A 25597-nucleotide genomic window follows, 5' to 3' on the forward strand; every position below is an offset into this window, starting at 1 on the left:
AGGTTATTGATGCAGTTTGAAAAATAGTAAAAAGTCTCAATGTGAATCCCATCACCTGGATATGGCATTGGTTCATCTTTTTGGTAGAGATCCCCCACCCCACCCCTGCCCTGTAAAGATCGGAAGACTCAATTCCTTTCTTTTTTTCTTTTTCCAAAATAATATATTTTTTTCCGATTAGAATTTTTTTTCACAATTTGAAAAATACTAAAAAGTATAAATACAACCCCCAAATCAGGAATAATTCCATCACATGGACATAGCATTGTTTCATCTTTTTGGTAGAGTTCTTTCTTGCTTTTTTAAAAATTAAAAATTTTCAGCACTTTGGGAGGCCGAGGTGGGCGGATCACTTGAGCCCAGGAGTTTGAGACCAGCCTGGGCAACATGGTGAAACCCCATCTCTACACAAAATACAAAACACAAAAAGAAATTAGCTGGGTGTGATGGTGTGTGCCTGTAGTCCCAGCTACTCAGGAGGCTGAAGTGGGAGGATTGCTTGAGCCTGGGAGGTCGAGGCTGTAGTGAGCCAAGATTGCACCACTGCACTGCAGCCTGGGCAAGAGAGCAAGACCCTGTCTCAAAAAAAATTTTTTTAAATTAAAGGAGATGAGCCTTCCAATCTTTACAGGGGGAAAAAAAGCAAGATAGAGCTCTTACCAAAAACATGAAGCAATGCTATGTTAGGAGATGGGATTCTTCCTGATTTGGGTTTGTATTTGATCTTTGTAGAATTTTCCAAATTATGTAAATATATTATTATACACCTGTGGGAAAGTGTAGGCAATTCAGAAAAACATAAAGAAAAATTAAAAGTCACCAAGATATCATGACCTGGAGATAATAAACATTTTGTTGACACTGCTTTATGAAGGCAGTGTGTGGTTACACGTGTGCACACACAGACACACAGACACACACACACACATGCCCATTTACAAGCCTATTTGTAGTACTAGATCATACTAGACAGTTCATGCTGTTTTGTAAATCTTTTGTTTCCCAACAATTTACCATAGATACCGGCATCTTCTATTTTTTCCTCCCTTTTTTTTTTTTTTTTTTTTTTTTTTTTTTTTTTTTTTTGAGACAGGGTCTTGCTCTGTCTCCTAGCTGGAGTGCAGTGGCGGGATCTCAGCTCATTGCAACCTCCGCCTCCTGGGCTCAAGGGATTCTCCTACCTCAGCCTCCCGAGTATCTGGGGACTACAGGCGTGTACCACTACACCTGGCAGATGGGATATCACCATATTGCCCAGGCAGGTCTCGAACTCCTGGACTCAAGCAATCTGCCCGCCTTGGCCTCCCAAAGCACTAGGATAACAGGCGTGAGCCACCATGCCCAGCCCACTGTGTTTTTTTAATGGCTTCTGGAGACCCTAGCTGCTCTGTAGTATGGAATCACAAGATGCTTCTTAAAAATGCACATTCCAGGCTGGGCGTGGTGGCTCATGCCTGCAGTCCCAGCTACTCAGGAGGCTGAGATGGGAGGATCGCTTGAACCCAAGAGGCAGAGGTTGCAGTAAGCTGAGATCACAGCCACTGCACTCCAGCCTGGGCAACAGAGCGAGAGCTTGTCTCAAAACAAACAAACAAATAAACAAACCAACCAAAAAACAAAAAAATGCATTCCTGGCCAGGCACAGTGGCTCACACCTGTAATCCCAGCACGTTGGGAGGCTGAGGCAGGAAGATTGCTTGAGCACAGGAGTTCAAGACCAGCCTGGGGAACATAGTAAGACTCCGTGTCTACAGAAAATTTTTTTAAAAATTAGTCAGGCATGTGCCTGTGGTCCCAACTGCTTGAGAGGCTGAGATGGGAGGATCGCAGTCAAGGCTTCAGTGAGCCGTGATTATGCCACAGCACTCCAGCCTGGGTGACAGAGACAGAACCTTTCTCAAAAAAAAAAAAAAAAAAAAAGAAGAAGAAGAAGAAGAAAAGCACATTCCCCAGAACCCCTCCCATACCTACAGACCTAGCTTCCCTGTGGATGGGCCAGGAATCTGCATTTTAGCCATATTTTAACCTAAGACCCTCTCCCCTGTTTTATGAATGTGCCATCATTAACTGACCCCCTATCAGTAGACATTTGGATTGTCCCCAACTGGGGGCCGCTATAAACAAGAATACAACAGACATCCCTGAGGGTCCACCTTTGCCGACCTGTTCTGTTATTTCCATGAGACAGAGTCCTAGGCATGAGATTGCTCAGTCGAAAGGTGTGTGCCTTTTTCTGTCAGGGCACATGGTTTAAGCCCAGTGGTTCTCAAAGCTGGTCCCTGGGACAGCAGTGGCAGTATCACCTGGGAACTTGTTAGAAATGTACATTCTTAGGCCCCACACAGACCAACAGAATCAGAAGCCCTGGGCATGGGGCCTGGCATTCTGCATTTTCACAAGCCTCCAGGTGACTCTGGAGAGTCTGAGAGTATGCTCAGGTTTGAGAACTCCCACTCCACAGCCACACTGTTCAATACCATAGCCACCAGCCACGTGTGGCTTTTTAAGTTACATTAACTGAAATTAAATAATATCTAAAAATTAGTTCATCAGAGGTTGGGCACGGTGGCTCATGCTTGTAATCCCAGCACTTTGGGAGGCTGAGGTGGAAGGATTGCTTGAGTGCAGGAGTTCGAGACCAGCCCGGGCAATATAGTGAGACCTCATCTCTATAAAAATAAAAAAAGAAAAAAAAAAATTAGTTCCTAGTGGCACCAGTCATATTTCAAGTGCTCAGCACCATGTGGCTAGTGACTATAGTATTAGGGTGGATAGGACATTACCATCAGAACAGAAAATTCTATTGACTGCATTGTTCTAGAATTTTCCAGAAGAGGCTGAGGCAGGCAGATCGCCTGAGGTCAGGAGTTTGAGACCAGCCTGACCAATATGGTGAAGCCCCCGTCTCTAGTAAAAATACAAAAAGCTGGGCTTGGTGGTGCGCGCCTGTAGTCCCAGCTACTCAGGAGGCTGGGGCAGGAGAATCGCTTGAACCTGGGAGATGGAGGAGGTTGCAGTGAGCCAAGATTGTGCCATTGCACTCCAGCCTAGGCATCGCAGCGAGACTTCATCTCAAAAAAGAAAAAAAGAAAGGATGACTCACCCCTCCCATCCCCTTTCATGCTCTCACCCTCCTTTTACTTAAGAAACATCAGAAGAAAAAAAAAAATAACCTCACAGGCCTAAGAGGGGCCCAGGTGTTCGGGGCTCCTTGAAACGGATCATTGAAATCCTCATCGACTCTTTGAGGCGCATACTTATTTTTGGGAGCGGTGGGGAGGAAAGAGCCTGCTTTTCCTCATGGTCTTGTTCTCTTCCGAGCAGGACGAGATCATCCTTTTGCGATCCCAGCAGAAATGGTCCCACGATGACAACCGCTCTGTCCTGAGACAGCTGGAGGTGAGACCAGGATCGGGAGGGAGGGATGCGGGAGCTTCTGTTGTCTGTCTCTGTGTCCGACGGGAGCTTCTGTCTGTCTGTCCGTCAGGCATCTGTCAGCTGATTCTCAGGAGCAGTAAGAGGTCTGCCCCATGACTCGAGGCTGGCCTGGATCACATCCAGACATGTCCTGACATTTTGTCCCAGGCAGCCTCTGCTACAATGTCATTGTAGAATTCTGTCCCTTCATCCATTCTAAAGGCCCCCCCTTTTCAGGGAGTCCAGCCCGGGCTCTTGGGCCTACAATTTCATCCCCGATGGGCTCCTTCCACATGGATCTCTGCCTCTTTCCCTCTTTCTTCCCCTTGTCCTGCCTGTGCCCTGTTCTCAATCAGTAATAGCAAATACACACATTTCTGGAGTAATTACCATGTATGAGGCACCGGGCTAAGAGCTTGGCTTGCACTTTCATTGAATCCTGGCGGCAGGTGCTGTTGATCTCGTCGTTTTACAGATGCAGAGGCTAAGGTTCACAGAAGTTAAGTCACTTGACCAACATCAAGGAGCTGGGATATTGTATAAGTTTTGAGTTTTATTCAGCTGCTAATAATAGGGACTCCAAATAATAGTGGCTTAAGCAAGATACAAGTTTATTTACTTTAAGAAATAAGTCTGCCACCCTGGTGAAACCCCATCTCTACTAATAATACAAAAATTAGCCTGGTGGTAGTGGCGCACAGCTGTAATCCCAGCTACTTGGTAGTCTGAGGCAGGAGAATCGCTTAAGCCTTCTCCTTAAGGTGGAGAAGCCTTCTCCTTGAGGTGGAGGTTGCAGTGAGCCGAGATCGTGTCACTGCACTGGGCGACAGAGTGAGACCCTGTCTCAAAAAAAAAAAAAAAAGGAAATAAGTCTGGAAATAGGCACTTCAGGGCTGGTATGGCATCTTTATGATGTCATCAGTGACCTGGGCTCCATCTATCTTTCTGTTTTGCCATCCTTAGTGGGTGACTTATATTCCAAGGGCAGCTCATGGTTGCATCGTAGCTGCCACAGATCCAGCCGTTGCATATACATTCCAGATAGGAAGAAAGTGGGAGCTGCAAAAAAAAAAAAACCAAAAAAACCAAAAAACAAAAAACAAAAAAACAAATCCTCACTAGCAGAGTCAGACAGCTTAAAAGTGCCTTGCCAGAAGTCTCAGCCAATGACTTCTGTATTTACACTTAATTGGCCACCCCTATTGCAAGAGAGGTTTGGAAATGTAACTTTTAGTTGGTAACATTGCCACCCTACATACAATCAGAGTTTTGTTACTGAGGTATAAGGAAAGAGTGAATAGCATATGTCTGACAAAGATCTGGGAACTGCCCTCCGGAGTCATTTCCCTTCCCTTCTTTGCGGCTGTTTTCTGCTTTTTTTCTGTGTGACGCGCACCTGGGAGACAGAGATGGCCACCACGGTGTTATTCTCCTGTAGGCCACTGGATGGCAGCAAAGCATATGCTGCCCATTGAGGTGCTCAGAGCGGCATCTCCAGGGTATCTGGGTATGGAGAATAACAGGGTTCCAGGCAGGGTCCGGGTCCACGGAGACCCTCCCCAAGCTGGGCAGATGCCTGGGGGCCCACGTCCTTCACTCGGGGCCACCCAGAATCCAGACTCTTGTTGGGATTGAGACTGGCGCCCCTCTACATCTTGGGGCTTGGAAGAGGCTGATCAGGCAACCCCAAACATCTCCCCCGCCTCTGCCTGAAGCCCCTCCGCTAGCTTTTTGTTGCTTTGGCTTTAGCATGACTTTGAGGGGCTTCTTTTCAAATGCAGATACTCTAAGCAGGATAATTGTTTTGTTTGTTTGTTTGTTTGTTTAGACGGAGTCTTACTCTGTTGCCCAGGCTGGAGTGCAATGGTGCGATCTCCGCTCACTGCAACGTCCACCTCCCGGGTTCAAGCGATTCTCCTGCCTCAGCCCCTGAGTAGCTGGGATTACAGGTGCACACCACCATGCCGAGATAACTTTGATTTTTAATTTATTTTTTATTTTAATTAATTTATTTATTTTGAGACGGAGTCTCGCTCTGTCGCCCAAGCTGGAATGCAGTGGCACGATCTCGGCTCACTGCAACCTCCACCTCCAGGGTTCATGCGATTGTCCTGCCTCAGCCTCCCGAGTAGCTGGGATTACAGGCACGTGCCACCATACCCGGTTAATTTTTTTGTATTTTTAGTAGAAACGGGGTTTTACCATGTTGGCAAGGCTAGTCTCCAACTCTGACCTTAGGTGATCCGCCCGCCTTGGCCTCCCAAAGTGCTGGGATTATAGGCGTGAGCCACTGTGCCTGGCCAGAATTAGTCTTGATAGCAGTGGACTCACAGATGTTTCCTACGCCCTGCTAAAGATCACTTCCACCTGCTCTATTCTTGAAACCCTTTATTTCATCATCTCCTTCCCCTTTGGGAGAAGTGGTGGGACCACATCCATCATGGGAGGGTTTTGCATAGCAATTAAGCAACCAAGCTCTGGGAGCCTGACTATGACTTGCAGAAAAGTCACTTCCTAGCTCTGTGACTTTGAGGTAGTGGCTCAACCTCTCTGAGCTTCAGTTTCTCATCTGTAAAATGAGGATAATAATCATATCTACTTCTTAGGGCTGTGAAGGTTGAATAAAATCACACATGTATACATTTGGCACACTGTAATGCAGACAGCTGTACATTGTAGCTATTATTATTGCTGTTGTTGTTTATCATGTGAGCCAGAAAAACTGGTAAGTCACCCTCACTTTGTTACTAAATAATTGCCCAAGTAAAGAGTCGAGCTCAAGGTCAAGCCTTTGGATGAGCTTGGTACAGGGAAGCTAAACCTGAGTTCACTTTTCTTCTCTTACCTCAACATTCCTCATCTGAAAACTAGGCCGATTATAAGGCTGAGTTCAGATGATGTGTGTAAAGTACCTGGAATATTTTAGGAGCTAGACATGTATTATCACCAGCACATCAAGCTGAACATTGACTTTTTAAAAATGAATCCTGTGATTTTTTAAAAAATGTGATTTTCTTAAATGCACTTTTATTATAATTTATTTATTTTTTGAGACAGAGTCTTGCTCTGTCGCCCAGGCTGGAGTGCAGTGGTGCGATCACAGCTCACTGCAGCCTCAACCTCCCAGGCTCAAGTGACTCTCCCACCTTAGCCTCCCAGTGTGCTGGGATTACAGGTGTGAGCCACCAAGCCTGGCCTAATGCACCTTTAGAGAGGGCCGCTCTTGTTGTCACATGGGAAATTTGCGGCCCTGGGAACTAAACATTCTAGTAGCCAGGTGGAGGAAGCCACCTGATGTGCTGGTTGAGAGACTGAGCTCAATTCCTGGCTTCCTTCTCGTGGCTGTGTGTCTCAGAGCCTCAGTTTTCTCACCTGTAAAATAGGGGTGTGAATAGGGCTGACCTCTTGGGATCATTATCCGGGATGGTGCGTGCAGAGTTCACCAGTGGGAATGGGACTGGTTCATCCAGGGTCCAGTTCACCTTTGCAAGCTAAGATCTCTGAGGGAGAGGCAGGAATCCGTGAAGGAAATACCCTAGAACAGTGATCCTCAGTCCAGCTGCATGTCACAATCACCTGGGAGGCTTTAATGAGAACTCCCAGGTGCCCAGGCTGCGCCCCAGGCCAATTAAGACTCTGAATCGCCGAGGGTGGGGTTGCGCAGCAAATATTTTTAAAGTTCCCAGGTGATACCAGTGTGAAGCCAAGGTTGAGATCCAACAGGCTGGCAGAGCTTCTCAGACTTTACTGTGCACCAGGATCACCGGGAGGCTTGCTAAAACCCAGGTGGCCCGGTCCACCCCCAGGGTCTTTGACTGAGTAAGACTGAGGTGGGGCCCAAGAATATGCATTTCTAACAGTTCCCAGGTGAAGCTGATGCTGCTTGTCCTGGGACCACACTTTAAGAACCACTGAGCTAGGGCAATGTGTTTTAAACTGTGAATGGTAAAATCAGTTTATTGGATGGTAACCAACATTTTAAAATAGTGAGATAGAACAGAACAGAAGAGAAAATATTAGAACACATAATAAAAATATTGATTTGAGGCTGGGTGCAGTGGCTCACATCTGTTAATCCCAGAACTTTGGGAGGCCGAGGAGGATCATTTGAGCCCAGGAGTTTGAGACCAGCTTGGGCAACATACTGAGACCTTGTCTCTAATTTCATTTAAAAAAAAAAAAAGAATATTGATTTGAACCGGCATGGTGGCTCACACCTGTAATCCCAGCACTTTGGGACCCTGAAGCGGGAGGATTGCTTGAGCTCAGGAGTTCAAGACCAGTAGATCCCATCTCTACAAAATTTTAAAAAACCCCAAAAACTTAGCTGGGTGTGGTGTTGCATGCTTGTAGTCCCATCTGCTCAAGAGGCTGAGGCAGGAGGATCGCCTGAGTCCAGGAGTTCAAGGCTGCAGTGAGCTATGATCACACCACTGCACTCCAGCCTGGGTGACAGAGCAAGACCCCAACTGTATTTTTTTAAAATATTGATTTGTGAAATTTTATATTCATTTGATTAGATAATATGGATAAATCTACATACACAACATACGTATGTATGCTGTGTATGTGTTGGCTGCAATGTATTTCTTCCTGTGGACCACGTTTTTTTGTTTGTTTTGTTTCATTTTGTTTTGTTTTGTTTTGTTTTTGAGATAGAATCTCGCTCTGTTGCCCAGACTGGAGTGCAGTGGCATGATCTCGGCTCACTGCAACTTCTGCCTCCTGGATTCAAGCAATTCTCCTGCCTCCTCCCCAGTAGCTGGAATTACAGGGACATGCCACCACACCCAGCTAATTTTTGTATTTTTAGTACAGACAGGGTTTCACCATGTTGGCCAGGATGGTCTTGAACTTCTGGCCTCAGGTGGACCACCATTTTTTAAAAAATGAGTGAACTGGCTGGGCGAGGTGGCTCATGCCTGTAATCCCAGCACATTGGGAGGCCAAAGTGGGAGGATTGCTGGAATCCAGGAGTTCAAGACCAGCTTGGGCAACATGGCAAAACCCCATCTCTAAAAAAAATACAAAAATTAGCTGGGCATGGTAGCGTATGCCTGTAGTCCCAGCTACTCTGGAGGCTAATGTGGGAGGATAGCTTGAGCCCAGGAAGTTGAGGCTGCAGTGAGCCGAGATTGGGCCACTGAACTCCGGCCTGGAGCCTAGATGGCAGAGTGAGATCTTGTCTCAAAAAAAATAAATAAATAAAAATTAAGAAAAGAGTCAACAGCTTTTAAACAATATTCTAGTCTGGGCGTGGTGGCTCATGTCTGTAATCTCAGCACTTTGGGAGGCCAATGTGGGCAGATCACTTGAGATCGGCAGTTTGAGAGCAGCCTGTGTCTCTACTAAACACACACACACACAAAGTTAGCTGGTGGGGCACCTGCTTGTAATCCCACCTGCGTGGGAGGCTGAGGCATGAGAATTGCTTGAACCTGGGAGGCAGAGGTTGCAGTGAGCTGAGATCATGCCACTGCACTCTGGCCTGGGTGACAGAGTGAGACTCTGTCTCAAAAAAAAAAAAATCATAATCCTGTAGACATGTAGACACACATAGACACGTAAGTGAAGCAAAACTTACATTGAACAATATTTACCCCTAAGTCCCTCAATGTACACTAGTATTTTTTCTTCTCTCCCTTTCTATGCTATTCTATTTTATTTTATTTCTTCAAAATTCGATGTGAACCCATTTAATTGATCTCATGTCCCCTCAGAGGTTTGAAAACCTGCAGTTTGGAGACCCTGACCCCAGAGGGTCCCAAACACCCTGCCCACTGAAAGTCCTCCTGAGCAGGTGGGAATTGGGGTCTGCCACCAGGATAAACTGAGGAAGACCATGGAGGAGGCAGATATGTATGAGAGCAAGTACAGGGAGGTCAGCAAGACCTTGGATCTACTGAAGAACTCAGTGGAGAAACTATTCAAGAAGATAAACTGTGATGCCACCAAGATCCTGGTGCAGTTAGGGGAGACGGGGAAAGTCACCGACATCAACCTTCCGCAGTATTTTGGTGAGTCAAGCTGGGGCCTGTTGGAGTCTTAGGAAACATTTCCAGAACTTTCTGTGACTGGGCATAAGGACTTGCTCTTATGGAGTAGTGAGCTTGGTGGCGAAGTGTGTGGGCACTAAAGCCAGCCTGCCTGGGTTTGAATCCTGGGTCTACACTTACCAGCTCTGGAGCCTTAAGCAGGTTTGTTTTTTGGTTTTGTTTTGTTTCTTTTGAGACACTGTCTTGCTCTGTTGTCCAGGCTGGAGTGCAGTGGTGCAATCATGGCTCACTGCCATCTCAACCTATTGGGCTCAGGCGATCCTCCCACCTCAACCTCCAAAGTAGCTGGGACTACAGGCATGTGCCGCCATACGCGGCTGATTTTTTGTATTTTTTGTATTTTTTTGTATTTTTTGTATTTTTTGTAGAGACAGGATCTTACCCAGGCTGGTCTCAAACTCCTTTGCTCAAGTGATCTGCCCTCCTTGGCCTCCCAAAGTGCTGGGATTACAGGTATGAGCCACTGCACCTGGCCAGGGCAGGTTTTTGAACCTCACTGTGCTTCAGATTTTTGATCTGCAAAAACGGGTCTCTTTTAATGCCTTCAGTTTTGTTTTGTTTTTTTAATTGGTGTGAACCCAGTATTTACCTCGTAAGACTGTTGGGAGGCTTAAATAAATGTATAGTTATTAGAGAAAAATGATATTATCATCTCAATAAATGCAGAAGCACTTGATAAAATTCAACATCCATTCATGATTTTAAAAAAGAAAACTCTCAGCAAACTAGAACTAGAAGGAAACTTTCTTAACTTGATAAAAGACACCTACAAAAAAACACCCAAAACTAGGCCAGGCACAGTGGCCTGTAATTCCAGCACTTTGGGAGGCCGAGGCGGGCAGATCACTTGAGGTCAGGAGTTCAAGACCAGACTGGCAAACATGGTGAAACCCTGTCTCTACTAAAAATACAAAAATTAGCCGGGCGTGGTGGTGTATGCTATAGTCCCAGATACTCAGGGGGCTGAGGCAGGAGGATTGCTCAAACCCGAGAAGTGGAGGTTGTAGTCAGTCAAAATTGTGCCACTGCACTCCAGCCTGGGTAACAGAGCAAGACTCTGTCTCAAGCAAACCAAAAAACAAAACAAAACAAAACAAAAAAACCCACCCAAAACTACAGCAAACCTTATCCTTCCTGCTGGGAGTGGGAAGTGGATGTTTTTCTCCTAAGATCAGGAACAAGGAAGGGATGTCTGCGTGCTGTCACCATGCCTGTTCAGTGCTGTACTAGAAGCCCTAGCTGATGCAGTAAAGCATGGAAAATAAATAAAAGGCACACAAATTAGAAAGGAAGGAATGAAGTGCTCAGAGCAGTGCCTGGCATGTAGCAAATCTATTAGCAATCACATACATTTCTAGGCATTGACCCTAAGCTCAGAGTGGACAGGGAGGGGCATGCCTGCATAGATCCTCACAATTTGGAATGAATGGCTTCCACTGCTCCTTGAGTTAAACTTCAGATTCTTTTTTTTTTTTTTTTTTCTGAGATGGAGTCTCACTCTGTCGCCCAGGCTGGAATGCAGTGGCGTGATCTCAGCTCCCTGCAACCTCTGACTCCCTGGTTCAAGTGATTCTCCTGCCTCAGCCTCCCGAGTAGCTGGGATTACAGGCACGTGCCACCACGCCCAGCTAATTTTTGTATTTTTAGTAGAGATGGGGTTTCACCATGTTGGCCAGGATGGTCTCGATCTCCTGACCTCATGATCCACCCGCCTTGGCCTCCTAAAGTGCTGGGATTACAGGCGCGCCCGGCCAAACATCAGATTCTTAATACACTCTGTGTTTGGGAGGTTCCCCAAACACATTCTAGCCTCCTGGCCACATTCAGTGATTTGCTAGAGGACTCCCAGAACTCAGTATATAGTCACACATATGGCTATGATTTATTACAGTAAAAGGGTACAGAACAAACTTAGCAAAGCAATGTGTTAGTGTGAACCATGTGATAAACCATATAGTGCAAATTAGGCATGGTGAGACACTCTTTTAAAAATTTTTTAAAAAATTTTGTGGGTACATAATAGGTGTGTATTTTTGGGGTACATGAGATATTGTGATTCAGGCATGCAGCGCACAACAACCACATCGTGGAAAACAGGGCGTCCATCCCCTCAATCATTTATCTTTTGTGTTACAAACAATTCAATTATACTCCTTTAGTTATTTTAAAATGTACAATTAAATTATTTTGACAATAGTCACCCTGTTATGCTATCAAATACTAGTTCTTACGCATTCTTTTATCTATTTATTTTTATTATTTTTTTGTAGATATGGGGGCTCGCCATGTTGCCCAGGTTGGCCTCGAACCCCTGGACTCAGGTCATCCCGCTGCCTTGGCCTCCCAAAGTGCTGGGATTACAGGCAGGAGCCATTGTGCCCAGTCTTACTCATTCTTTCTGTTTTTTTGTATTCATTAACCATCCCCACCTCCCTCCCACCAGCCACTGCCCTTCCCAGCCTCTGATAACCATCCTTCCACTCTCTAGCTCCATGTGTTCGTTGTTTTTCATCCTGCAAATAAGTGAGGGCATGTGAAGTTTGTCTTTCTGTGCCTGGCTTATTTCACTTAACATAATGACCCCCAGTTCCATCCATGTTGTTGCAAATGTCAGGATCTCATTCTTTTTTTGTACATATACATCATGTATATGTACCACATTTTCTTTCTTTCTCCTTCCTTCCTTCCTTCCTTCCTTCCTTTGATGGAATTTCGCTCTCATCACCCAGGCTGGATGATCTTGGCTCACTGCAACCTCTGCCTCCTGGGTTCAAGTTATTCTCCTGTCTCAGCTTCCTAAGTAGCTGGGATTATAGGCGCCCACCACCATGCCCGGCTAATTTTTGTATGTTTAATAGAGATGGGGTTTCACCACGTTGGCCAGGCTGGTCTCAAACTCCTGACCTCAGGTGATCCACCTGCCTTGGCTTCCCAAAGTGCTGGGATTACAGGTGTGAGCCACCACGCCCAGCCACCACATTTTCTTTATCCATTCAGGCGAGCCACTCTTATCAGTTAATGGTGTTGGGAACCCTGCTGAAATCCAGGTTCCCGGATGCCAGCCCAAGCCTGACCTGGTCAGCAAGGCTTTCAGAGGAGAGAGCCTCACCCTGCTGTGTTGACTTTTTTCTGCACACAGCCTATCAGGTTCTTTCTAGCCTGGTCTTGCTTACATTTCTCATCTCCTCTTGTCCTGCTCTGTCCCTGGCTCACCTGTAACCACACTATCCTCCTCTCAATCCTTCCAAATCCATTGCTGCTCCTGCATCTTGTTCCTACCTCGGGGCCTTTGCACAGGCTGTTCCTGGAAGACCTGTCCCACGCCCAGTTCCTTCACATTCTCAGATCTCAGTTTCATTGTCCTCCCTGCACTGAAGCTGCCCTGTTCCCACCCATCTGAAGCTGCCCCCCACTCCCTCCCACCACTATTATTCCCTCTCACCGCAGTCCTAGTATTTAGCATTCACCCAATTTGTCTCTATGGACAGGTTGCTTTCAATGTCTGAATCTATGTGGTTCCTGAGATATGATAGCAAATTTTGGATGCCAGTATTTATTTATTTATTTATTATTTTTTGAGACAGAGTCTTACTCTGTTGCCCAGGTGGACGTGCAGTGGCACAACCTTGCCTCACTGCAACCTCTTCCTCCCGGGTTCGAGTGATTCCTCTGCCTCAGCCTCCTGAGTAGCTGGGATTACAGGTGCCCGACACCACGCCCAGCTAATTTTTTTTTTTTTTGAGATGGAGTCTCGCTCTGTCACCCAGGCTGGAGTGCAGTGATACCATCTTGGCTCACTGCAACCTCCGCCTCCCAGGTTCAAGTGATTCTCCTGCCTCAGCCTCCCGTGTAGCTGGGACTATAGGCCTGAGCAACCACATCCAGCTAGTTTTTGTATTTTCAGTAGAGATGGGGTTTCACCATGTTGGCCAGGCTGGTCTCGAACTCCTGACCTCAAGTGATCTACCTGCCTTGGCCTCCCAGAGTGCTGGGGTTACAGGTGTGAGCCACTGCACCTGGCCTAATTTTTGTTTTTTAGTAAGACTGGGTTTCACCATGTTGGCCAGGCTGGTCTTGAGCTCCTGACCTCAAGTGATCCACCTGCCTCAGCCTCCCAAAGTGCTGGGATTACAGGCGTGAGCCATTGTGCCCGGCCTGGATGGGAATATTTTTGATCCCTGATTTTCAGATAGAATAGCAGCAGTCTGTATAGTGTGAGGTTTATTCAAAAAACATACCCAAATCCAGTAGTTATTGAATCAGATAATGAACATCGGGATGGCGAGGGCTGCCTGTAGTGATCAGTTCAATTGTTGAACTTGACTTTCTATCTATGCCTCCATACATACTGAAGCTCTGGTAGGGCAAGGGCTGTATTTTTGTTGTTAGTGTTGTCATTGTTTTGTTTTTCCTCCATTGCATCCTTAGCGTCTAGCACGGTGCATGGCGTGGTAGACTTTGAGTAATCATTTGCAAATGAATGAATGAATAAATGAATGAATGAATGAATGAATGCTCTTGTGACTGCATGGGGCTATGGAGCTACAGTGCAAGGGGATGTCCCCCGAATGAGGCAGGCCAGGGAAGCATTCCTGCACGTGGCGAGGCCTGACCTGAGTTTTAAAACACCTCTAGGGGGTTATTCAGGAAGTGTGTAGGGAAAGGCATTCTGGCAGAAGGAACAGCATAAGCAAAGGCCTGGAGACTTGAAACAGAGAACACTGGGGCAAGCCAGGGGTTTAAGGTGGGGCTCCCAATTTTTAGTGTAACCTGGTGTTTCTCAACCTTCTTTTCATTATCATCCTGCTAAGGAGCCTCTCTATACATATTTTCCTAGTTGCCCTCCTTGTGAATGTAGTATTTTAATATTGTTGAGATACTGTATGTCTGCTTATGTCCTGTGCGTATCTGTGTTGTATACATTAAGAAGTCAGAGGCCAGGCACGATGGCTCACGCCTGTAATCCCAGCACTTTGGGAGGCCGATGCGGAAGGATCACTTGAGCCTAGGAGTTCAAGATCAGCCAGACACGGTGTCTACAAAAAATACAAAAATTAGCTGGTCACGGTGTCATGTGTCTTTGGTTGCAGCTACTTGGGAGGCTGAAGCAGGAGAATCACTTGAACCTGGGAGTTTGAGGTCGCAGTGAGCCGAGATCACGCCACTGCACTCCAGCCTGGGCAGCAGAGCCAGACCTTGTCTTAAAAAAAAAAAGGTCAATTATTTTTCTCTCAAGAACCAAATTTCAGCCTCTAAGGGTGAGGAGTGATGTTGTCCTGTTGAGAATGCATGGTGACACCCAGGAGAAAGCCTTGTCCTTGTCAGAGCCCAGATCCCGCACCTCCTGTACTTCCTGCTCCTCCCCGCCCTCTGCAGTGGGGGCACTACCCACAGCGCCCCCAGGCCCCGGTCTCTTGGCAGCCATCTTGGTCCTGCTTCTTGTTCTCCAGCCATCATTGAAAAGAAGACCAACGACCTACTGCTGTTGGAGACCTACAAGCGCATCCAGGAAGTGGAAGGGGCAGAGGCTGAGATCCCGCCACCCTTCGTCAACCCTTTCTGGGGTGGCTCTGCCCTCCTCAAGCCCCCAGAACCCATCAAAGTCATCCCCCCAGTGCTGGGGGCTGACCCCTTCAGCGACAGGTTGGATGATGGTGAGTTCTCTCTCTCTCAGTCTGCACAGGTTACTAGGGAACCTGTGCCTTCAGGTCTGGGGAGACCATGTCCAGGTGCCCGAGAGGGTCTGCAGTATTGAGCCTCAGTTTCCTCTCTTTATGAGCCCTGTGGCCCGCCAGTTTCCTTGGGTGCCATCTTGGCTGTGGTCACTTGGTGTCATTTGCTTAGGGACTTTTCTTTCTATGATGCTAGGGTGACACAGATCCTGAAGTTTAGTTATTTTGGATATTTTTAAAAGTCAAAACTACCTTTTGATCATTTAAAATGAACCTTAAAATATCAAAAGCTTACAAGTTGGCAAGTTATGGGTAAACAGAGTTCCCAGACTCTGTGTCTCATGCTCACCCTATCTATGCTCCTGAGTCTCACTCACCTATGACCTCCCTTTCCCTGAACCATTGTGCCTCCAGGACCCATCCTTGGCCCCTCCCCATTTTTGTCCCCTAACCCCACGGTTGAAGCAGCTTCAACCTGGTCCATGCCAGAAGCGAAATGGTCAACTGTGGCTCTTCCAACACTGGCCCATTGATCTTCCTTCTTTTCCAAGGTGGAAACTCACTCATCCCCCTCATGCAGGGAGCCAGGCCTTTGCTCTGAAGGTGGGAATCAAATTGACCTCACCTGCTTTTTGGAGAGCAGTTTGGCCACATATATGGGAACCGATCCTTCCAGAAGGACTACTCAAGGGTGGAAGATGAAAGGTGGAGGAGTGGAGGCTGTTCACTGCATCCCCAAACTGGAAACAAATATAATGCCCACCCCTTAGAGACTGGTTATTGTAAGGTCCAGCTCATCCACCCATGCAGTGGAATTCTAAGCAGCCCCAAAAATAAGGCATGGGGCCAATATGAAGAGACTAGGAAGATGCCCTTGATATTAAGACAAAAAGGGAAAACAGTCAGTTGCACGACAATTGTCTGGGCATCCTGAGAAGTACTGTATTGTATAATCCCATCTTTCTAAAAACATTCTCTACATATGCATGCAATACACAGGCACACACGTGTGTGTACACACACACGTGAGTGTATATATATGTGCATGTGTGTATATGTGTATATATGTATGTGTATGTGTGTGTATATCTATTATATATAATAGATATATTATATATAATATATATAATATATAATATATAATATATTATATATTATATATTATATTAATTATATATTATATTATTATATTATTATATATTATATATATTATATTATTATATAATATAATATATATTATATAATAATATAATATATATAATATATAATAATATAATATATATATTATATATAATAATATATATATTATATATATAATATAATATATATTATATATAATATAATATATATAATATATAATAATATAATATATATTATATATAATATATATAATACATATATTATATATTATTATATATATAATATATATATTATATATAATATATTAATATAATATATATAATATATTAATATATATAATAATATTATATATTATTATATATATAATATATATATTATATATAATATATATTATATATATAATAATATATAATATTATTATATATATTAATATATTATATATATTATATTAATATATATATTAATATATTATTATATATAATAATATAATATATATATTATTATATAATATAATATATATATTATATATATAATATATATATTATATATAATATAATATATATATTATATATATAATATATATATTATATATAATAATATAATATATATTATATATATAATAATATAATATATATATTATATATATATAATATTATATTATTATATATATATATACTTTTTTTTTGCCAGTAGTCCTCAGTCAGGGGTAATTTACCCTTTATGGGACATTTGGCAATATCTGAAGACATTTTTGGTTGTCACAACTGAAAGTGATGGTGCTGCTGTCATCTAGTGGCCAAGGATGCTGCTAAAAATCTCACAATGAACAGGACAGCACTTCACAACCCTGATACGTAATAAGAGATATAAGACATGTGAGAGAGGGGGAGGGAGAGGGACAGAGGGAGGAAGGCTCAGAGGTAGGAAGAGGAGGAGAAGGAGGAGGAGGAGGAGGGAGGGGCAATGAGAGAAAGGGAAGGAGGAAGGTTTCTAGATTATGCATAAAAAACCAAACAGAGGTGTATAAGCCACCTGTTACAGTGAATAATTCTGGAGGGTGGTTTGCAAATAATATTGCATTTCTAAGTTAAACAATTCTGTATTGTTTGAAATTTTCTCTTACAATGACCTTGCATGACTTTAGTAAGTAGAGAAAAAAATCAATTTTTTAAAAGCTGCCCCCATTTCTGTGAGCAGCATTTCAAGTGTGCCAAGGATGAAGGGAGAGACCCCCAACAAGCACATGTGCACACACACACACACACAACACATGCATACACACGCACACACAGAGATCCTGTGTGTTTCAGCTGAGGAGACTGAAACGCGGCAGGAGTGAAAGCTAGGTCAGATGTCACCCATCTCAGCACAACTTCCACCGCCCTTTCAGTTTCTAAAAGGTTGGGGGGAGAGGTGGGCCGAGCTGCTGGTTAAGTTGTCCTCACAAGGTCAGAAATGTACAGATACTGTCTTCACATCTGTTCAAGGGAATGTTGATGAATATTAGGTTCTCCCAGCCCACTGGCCTCTATGGCCTACAGGTGTGAATTAGAAGGGCCACTTCTGGGTAGATTAATTAGAAAAAGGTGTCCCTTCTGGGTAGCTATGGCTCAGCAATCAAGTGGGGGCTGGATTTCAGCCCATCCATCTACCCCTCTCCTCAGGTGTCCTTGTGCAGTGCACATCCTGAACAACTGCACATGGTGGCCCTAACTCCTTAACATTAAACCAGACATTCTTCACATCCTTGTCTGGGAGGAAAACTAGTCATCGTCTGGGCAGTCCCAAGAAGTATATTTCTGTTCATTCTCCTCCTCCTTGAAACCTGAGAATTTCCATGCTCCACTCCCCAATGCTATGGAGGGACGCCAAACCAGGCTTAGCCCCAGCCCTGGGTTTGATTTCCCAGCACCTCACACAAATCTGATCTTGGTGCAGTGGAACAGCCCCTGGACCACAGCAGCCTTCGGCAGCTGGTTCTCGACAATTATATCCTGAAGGAGAATCGGAGTAAGGAAGTGCACGGAGACAGCCTGCCTGAAAAGGTGGATGACTTCAGGTCCAGGAAGAAAGTAACCATGTGAGGTACATGGATGGGGCCACCTTTGCACCATAACCAAAAGAATAAATGTTTTGTTCTGTAGCCTCATGCCTGTCACATGCATTACTAAGGGCTTTGGGTGCTGGGGCCACCTCTGGGCTGGGGCCGAGAAGCGAGAAGTAAAAGTGGGAACGGGGTGGGAACCATGTGAGTCCATCAAGGCCCCTGGAAACCTCTGAGCTGGAGACCAGCACAGGCCACCCCCAGATATGCAGAGACACGGATGCAGATGCGGTCCACCGGATGTAACAGACACTAGCCTGGGGGAGGGGCCATGCTGGAGCCAAAGTGTGGATACTGAGACGCCGCTGGCCACCTGAGGTGTGGCAAACACTTGCAAATGGGAAGTGGGAGCTGGGGGCGTGCTAGATCTGCTTCTCTGGGTGTGTCTGTGTACGTGTGTGTATATCTGTGTTTCTGAGTGTCTGTGTCTCTGTGTGTTTGTATCTGTGTGTCTGTATATATGTCTGTGTATGTCTCTTTGTGTATCTGAGTGTGTCTCTGTGTCTGTGTGTCCGTGTGTGTGTACCCGTGTGTGTCTCAGTATCTGTGTGCATCTCCATATGTCTCTGTGTCTCTGTCTCTGTGTGTCTCTGCGTGTCTGCACCTGTGTGTGTCTCTGTATATCTCTGTGTGTTCGTGTGTGTCTCTGCATATCTCTGTGTGTTCGTGTGTGTCTCTGCGTGTCTGTATCTGTGTGCATCTCCGTATGTCTCTGTGTCTCTGTCTCTGTGTGTCTCTGTATGTCTCTGTGTGTTCCTATCTATGTGTCTCTGTGTGTCTCTGTGTGTCCCTATCTGTGTGTCTCTGTGTGTGTCTCTGTATGTTTCTGTGTCTCTCTGTGTGTCTCTGTGTGTGTCTCTGTGTGTCCCTATCTGTGTGTCTCTGTGTGTGTCTCTGTATGTTTCTGTGTCTCTCTCTCTGTGTCTCTGCGTGTCTGTATCTGTGTGCATCTCTGTGTCTCTGTGTGTGTCTCTGTATGTCTCTGCGTGTCTGTATCTGTGTGTGTCTCTGTATCTCTGCATGCATCTCTGTATGTCCCTGTGTCTCTGTCTCTGTGTGTTCTGTGCATCTCTGCATGTCTGTACCTGTTCTTGGGATTCTCTTTTTTTTTTTTGAGCCGGAGTTTGGCTCTGTCGCCCAGGCTGTAGTGATCTCAGCTCAGTGAGTGGTGTGATCTCAGCTCACTGTGTATCTGTGTGCATCTCTGTATCTCTCTGTGTGTCTCTGCATGTCTCTGTCTCTACGAGTGTCTGTCATGGGTGAGCATGTCACTGCGGAGCTGAGTCCAGGGTGTCTTGCCCAGAACCACGCACTGCCCTGGAGTGTCCTGAGTCCTGCCTTCTTGGTGCCGGACTGCATCTCTGACCACAGGTGCCCGGGTATGAGGCTCTCGGCCTGGACTGACTCTGGAGTGCAGGGAGGCTGTGAGGGGCGAGGGTCACCACAGGGTGTGGGGTGTCCTGGGTCATGGGGGTGGGGCCGTGGCTCTCCTGGGTCCCTGCCCACACAGCCTGCTTTGAAAGGGGCCCCAGGTCTCTGCAGCCAGGGGACAGTTTCATTCGTCTTGTTAATGGCTCAGCCCTGAGCTCCTCCCACTGTCGTCATTGTCAAGCCTTGAGGACTGGCCCTAACTGTGGCTCCTCTGGCCTCCTGGGCCCTCCTGCCTTCACTGTGATGCCAGCTGCACCCCCTTACCACATCTCAGCTTCTTCCCATCACATCATTGACTTGGGCTGTGTCCTGGGTTCTTGAGTTCTTAGGATTCTCTCTCTCTCTCTTTTTTTTTTTTTTTTCCGAGACGGAGTTTGGCTCTGTCGCCTAGGCTGGAGTGATCTCGGCTCAGTGAGTGGTGTGATCTCAGCTCACTGCAACCTCCGCCTCCCGGGTTCAAGTGATTCTCTTGCCTCAGCCTACTGAGTAGCTGGGATTACAGGCATGTGCCACCATGCCCGGTTACTTTTTGTATTCTTAGTAGAGACGGGGTTTTGCCATTTTGGCCAGGCTGGTCTCGAACTCCTGACCTCAAGCGATCCACCTGACTCGACCTCCCAAAGTGCTGGGAGGGTTCTTGGGATTTTCTTAAAAACTTGAAGTGCCCGAAGTCCACTCCCTGCTTCTTCTCAGGTTTTCCTCCGGGGAAATCTTCCCTCCCGTCTCCAGGCCGTATGGTTCAGGAGGACTCTGATTTCAACCCCAGCACAGGGCTGATCAGTTGAGCCAGGCCTGTCCATCAGAGCACTGCCCTTGCCAGTCTATGGTGATTGGCTCAGGGGTGTCAGGTGCCCCAGAGGGATCCCACGAGGCCCTGTTCTGATGTTTGTATGGAGCTGGAAGAGAGAGGAGTATGCTCTTCTAGGATTGCTGAGGGGCTGGAAAAGGGGCAGGAGCTGCTCAATTATTTTGCCACTGCTGAGAGCAGAGCAATGTGACAGAAAACAGAGGCCTCCCCAGCCTCTGAGGGCACTGCCTGGGCTCCTGGATGCAATTGTGCCTGAAGCCCTTGGACTTCTTAGTTATTTGAACCTCTTTTTTTTTTTCCTTTTCTGAGAGACAGAGTCTCACTCTGCCACGCAGGCTGGAGTGCAGTTCACTGCAGCCTCGACCTCCTGGGCTCAAGCGATCCTCCCACCTCAGCCTCCTGGGTAGCTGAGACCACAGGTGCACACCACCATGCCTGGCTATTTATTTTTTGTAGAGATTGGATCTCACTATGTTGCCTAGGCTGGTCTCAAACTTTTGGGCTCAAGTGATCCTCCTGCCTCAGCCTCTCAAAGCGCTGGCATCACAGGCGTGAGCCATCACACCTGGCCCTATTTGTTTCTTACATTGGGACTCTTGCAGCCATAATAGACCTGAATGCTTCAACCGTGACTGTGGTCACTCAAAATCAAGGGTCAACTCACATCCAGGCTTGGGCCCCAGACAGAGACAGAAGTCAGTACCACTCCCCCAGTTTGCTAGGGAAGAAGTACAGACAACTTCTACTTTATCTGAAACTAGAAATCACCCTCTTAGGATTAGCAGGTGTGATTACTGTTGAACGAGCTATGTTCCTACCATGTGTCAGGCTGCTTCCTTCTTGTCACTGTCACTGGCAGGAGAGGCATTCCAATGGCATCTCAAGGGAAAGATGTCATGGAAGCAAGGCCCTCTAAATGCTTGAGCTCTTTGGAAGAGAGGGCTTTGGTCATCCAGGTAACATTCCAGTAAAACGTGATCCTTGATAGAAACAGTTCTGAGTGACTGAATAGATCTACCTTAAATAGTCACCAAGATTCAATAATAATGACTGCAAGGCCGTCACTAGCTCATCTGCCTTTGCCTTCCTTACGCAAGGCACTGTCTGTCAGAGAAATGTCGTGACCAAATACACGACCTCCTGTTTATTGGAACATGGCCTCTGGATGGATTTCCATCTGTAGGATGTGCGGCCATGAAGTATCCATAGCCACCCAGGCTGCAAAGAAGATGGAGGTGGATAAATGGGGCAGCCACACGGCTAACAGACAAGGTGGGGACAGAGGCGGTACTCGGGGGAGAGAGATGAGGGCAGGGACCACTCTGCAAAGACGAGCCCAGGGCGCAGCAGCGAGCCCCCTCCTAGTCCTTCTCTTCTCCGTGGGTGATGATGTGCACCAGGTTCTTGTAGTCCAAGTTGCCAGTCACGTCAGGGGGGAAGGCAGCGAACATCTGTTCAACCTGCAATGAGCCAGGAAGACGTGCTAAGGACGAGGGGAGGGGAACTGAGACAGAGGGTGGGGGGCTGTGGGCGGGGCCTGAGTGAACGGGTAACGGGGGGTGGGGGATGGGAACATGGGCCACTCAGAGGGTCCTCTGGGGAAGGACTTCCCCAGCTGCTGCAGGGCCCCCTCGCCCAAGGTCATGCCCTTTCTGGGGCAGCCCACAGCCAGCGGATGGGATTGGTGTGTATTGGGGTATAAAGGCGTGGCCATCTCGCCCAACTTGGTACCTCTCAGGAGAGCTGTCCAATAAGCCCCCTCCCTGGGGAGTCAGCGGTGCCGATCTTTGGTCCTGAATCTTGGCTCAACTTCTTCCTTCATGCACTTTTCCTTCCTTGCCCTTCCCTGTTCTTTCTTCCCTGACCCCAAGGGCCCTCCCAAGTAAACATCATGCAGAGATGTCCCTGGAAACCCAGCCTTCCACTGGGATCACAAACTCAAGGGTTCCAAGGAGCCAGGCAGGTTATGTAAGGGAGCAGGATAGGTCCTGTGGCTAAATGGAGACACGTGGCCATCTAAAAAGATGACATGAAGGTGGCCACAGGGACCAGGGTGTCAGAAATCTAGATTTTTGTTTTTACACAAAATTTCCCCATTTAAAAAGCATTGGCTAGTTATTTTTTTTTAAAAAAAAACATACTGGCTATTCATAGCTAGCACTTGTATTGCCCTTGCCACAAGTTCACACTTTCCCCACATTAACATGTAGAATCCTCTCAATCTCCTATGAGGGAGCTTCTATTATTATTCCCACTTTACACATGAGGAAATTGAGGTGCAGTGAGGTTAAGGAGCTTGTTCAAAGCGCACAGCAGGTGGAAGGTGAAGGCAGCCCTTTTAGCTGCTTGAATTTTGGGGGAGGGAAATCTACATACAATTTTTAGTAAAATGTGGAACTTGATGGAAACAGGCCTGTAAGGCTATGAGGGGGGCATTTAAAATTGACTTATTAAAGTTCACTAATAAGGTTGAGAGCACCATTGCTTGCTCATACAGAAGCTTTGGCAAATTAGCAAAAGTGCCCCTTCTACCAAACTCACTACCGCACCACCTGAGTTTAAAAAACAATTATTACCAGACACTTTACTGCCAGTTCTGGAAAGCTGTTGCAACAAATACACAGTCTGATGACTTTTATGAAACTGACATCTAGAAGAGTTGTTCAGTGCACAACTCACATGACAGTATGTGGCGGCCCTTCACGCCACAATAATTTCATGCTCTAAGCAGGTCTCTATGCATCGTGAGGAAGGCAGAACCTGCAGTCACGCAGACCCAGGTTTGAATCTAGGTCCTGGAATTTACTATTAGTGTTGTTATTTTCTTTTTGTGACGGAGTCTTGCTCTGTTGCCCAGACTGGATTGCAGTGGCGTGATCTCAGCTCATTGCAACCTCTGCCTCCCAGGTTCAGGCGATTCTCGTGCCATGCCTCAGCCTCCTGAGTGGCTGGGAATACAGGCGTCCACCACCATGCCCAGCTAATTTTTGTATTTTTAGTAGAGACAGGGTTTCATCATGTTGGCCAGGCTGGTCTCAAACTCCTGGCCTCAAGTGATCCTCCTGCCTTGGCCTCCCAAAGTGCTGGGATTACAGGTGTGATTGTTGTTATTTTAGACGAGTGACTTTACTTCCCTGGGTCTCAGTTTGCCCATCTGCAAAATGGCGGTTATGCTAGTCCCTACCTCATAGGGTGGCAGAGAATGAAATGAGGCCAGGGCTCAGAAGATGATAGCTGGTTCCCTGTCAGTGTGGGGTCAGGGATGCGTTAGACGAGATGGGGAGATGGAGCCCCCCGGAGGGAGAACCCAGGAGCTGGGGTGCAGGGAGTGCTTGAAGGACCCCATTACCTCCTCCTTGGAAAACCTCTCCGCCTGCGTGGTCAGCATGTCCCGAACACTGCAGAGAGAGGAAAGCAGGTGTTGGTGTCAGTTGTGTGTGTGTAGGGGGGCAGGAGGGCAAGCAGGGAAGCCCCTCCTCCCCACAGACCCCACTCACTAATCAGCCTTCAGCACCCCTTTGCCTTCAGGGTCAAACACTTTGAATGCGTTGAGAATGGTTTCCTCAGCGTCCGCTCCTGAAACGGAACACAGGGCTTACATGTACTGGGGGTGGCTGGGAACCACTGGCACCCCAGGCAGCAGGGCCCAAGTTCCCCCAGAGATGAAGGGGCCAGAGCAAGGCTGCTTTGCATGGAGGAAAAAGACCCTGCTTTCATCTGATCACTGAGCCTCTGTATTTCGAAAGAGAGGGCTGAGAACCCAAGGTCAAACATCATCTAGATTCGAAAGCCTGGGATTCGAATCTTAACCCTGGCATTTGCTAGCCGTGTGGCTTCAGACAAGTGACTTTCTGTCTCTTAGTCTCAGTTCCCCATCTGTAAATGGGATAAGAATAGAGCATACCTCCTAGTTGCTATTAAGTGGGGTAATGCATATAAAGTGGTTAGCATGAGGTCTGACTTAGGTTAAGTCTTAGAGCAATGTTAGTTGCTGTGTTTTTGTTTTGTTTTGTTTTATTTTGAGACAGAGTCTCACCTTGTTACCCAGGCTGGAGTGCAGTGGCACAATGTCAGCTCACTGCAACCTCTGCCATCCCGGTTCAAGGAATTCTCCTGCCTCAGCCTCCTGAGTACCTGGGACTACAGGTGCACACCACCATGCCCGGCTAATTTTTTTGTGTGTTTTTAGTAGAGATGGGATTTCACCATGTTGGCCAGGCTGGTCTTGAACTCCTGACCTCAAGTGATCTGCCCGCCTCGGCCTCTGAAAGTGCTGGGGATTACAGGCATCAGCCACTGCGCCCAGCCAAGTTGCTGTTTTCATTATTTTTTTCCAATGGTGCTTTATCTCTTTTAAAGTTAACCATCTTCTGCCAGCCCCCCCGAAGAAACATAGATGCACACACACACACACACACACACACACGACCTTACCCTTAAGTTTCTCCCCAAACATTGTGAGGAACACAGTAAAGTTAATTGGACCCGGAGCCTCCTTGATCATTTCATCAATTTCTTCGTTTTTCACGTTCACACGCCCTAGGATAGGAAACACACACTCAGGGACTCCAAGCTGGGGAGAAAGAGCCATTATGACACTGCCATTGGCTCCTGGGATTCCACTTCAAGAAATCTAGTCTAGAAATAATCAGAGATGGGGTGGATGGAGGCAAAGATCTTATCTGAGAAGATATTCTTGACAGTGTTATTTATAATAACCAAATGACGGGAAGCAACCCTAACATCTGATGTGGGAAGGGGTTCGTTATTTATTTATTTTTCTTTGAGACAGGGTCTGGCTCTGTCACCCAGGCTGGAGTGCAGTGGTACAATCTCGATTCACTATAACCTCCACCTCCCAGGTTCAAGCGATTCTTGTGCCTCAGCCTCCCAAGTAGCTGGGATTGCAGGTGCATGCCACCGTTCCTGGCTAATTTTTGTAGTTTTTTGGACAGACAGGGTTTTGTCA

At 46.5% G+C, this 25597-nt stretch overlaps 2 protein-coding genes across 11 annotated transcripts in view; one reads left to right on the plus strand and one right to left on the minus strand.

The window, feature by feature from the left end:
* Positions 1-18428, plus strand: part of CCDC63 (coiled-coil domain containing 63) — a 63274-nt gene extending 44846 nt beyond the window's left edge. For 5 of the 8 annotated variants that reach the window (XM_054528237.1, XM_063711906.1, XM_054528242.2 and 2 more), the window contains 4 exons: positions 3325-3399; positions 9242-9434; positions 14924-15127; positions 18224-18428. In XM_054528237.1, coding sequence (XP_054384212.1) covers positions 3325-3399; positions 9242-9434; positions 14924-15127; positions 18224-18369 — 618 coding nt within the window. In that variant the 3' untranslated portion in view covers positions 18370-18428. The remainder of the gene's footprint in view (positions 1-3324; positions 3400-9241; positions 9435-14923; positions 15128-18223) is intronic. The other 3 variants (XM_054528239.1, XM_054528240.2, XM_054528241.1) reach the window with 1 other exon arrangement.
* A 3329-nt stretch (positions 18429-21757) lies between these two features.
* Positions 21758-25597, minus strand: part of MYL2 (myosin light chain 2) — a 44177-nt gene continuing 40337 nt past the window's right edge. For all 3 annotated transcript variants that reach the window (XM_054528243.1, XM_024256813.2, XM_054528244.1), the window contains 4 exons: positions 25063-25167; positions 24126-24204; positions 23978-24026; positions 21758-22088 (listed from right to left, as the gene is read on the minus strand). In XM_054528243.1, the coding sequence (XP_054384218.1) occupies positions 21990-22088; positions 23978-24026; positions 24126-24204; positions 25063-25167 (332 nt within the window). In that variant the 3' untranslated portion in view covers positions 21758-21989. The remainder of the gene's footprint in view (positions 22089-23977; positions 24027-24125; positions 24205-25062; positions 25168-25597) is intronic.

This window comes from Pongo abelii, chromosome 10 (assembly GCF_028885655.2).
Source record: "Pongo abelii isolate AG06213 chromosome 10, NHGRI_mPonAbe1-v2.0_pri, whole genome shotgun sequence".
NCBI lineage: Eukaryota > Metazoa > Chordata > Mammalia > Primates > Hominidae > Pongo > Pongo abelii.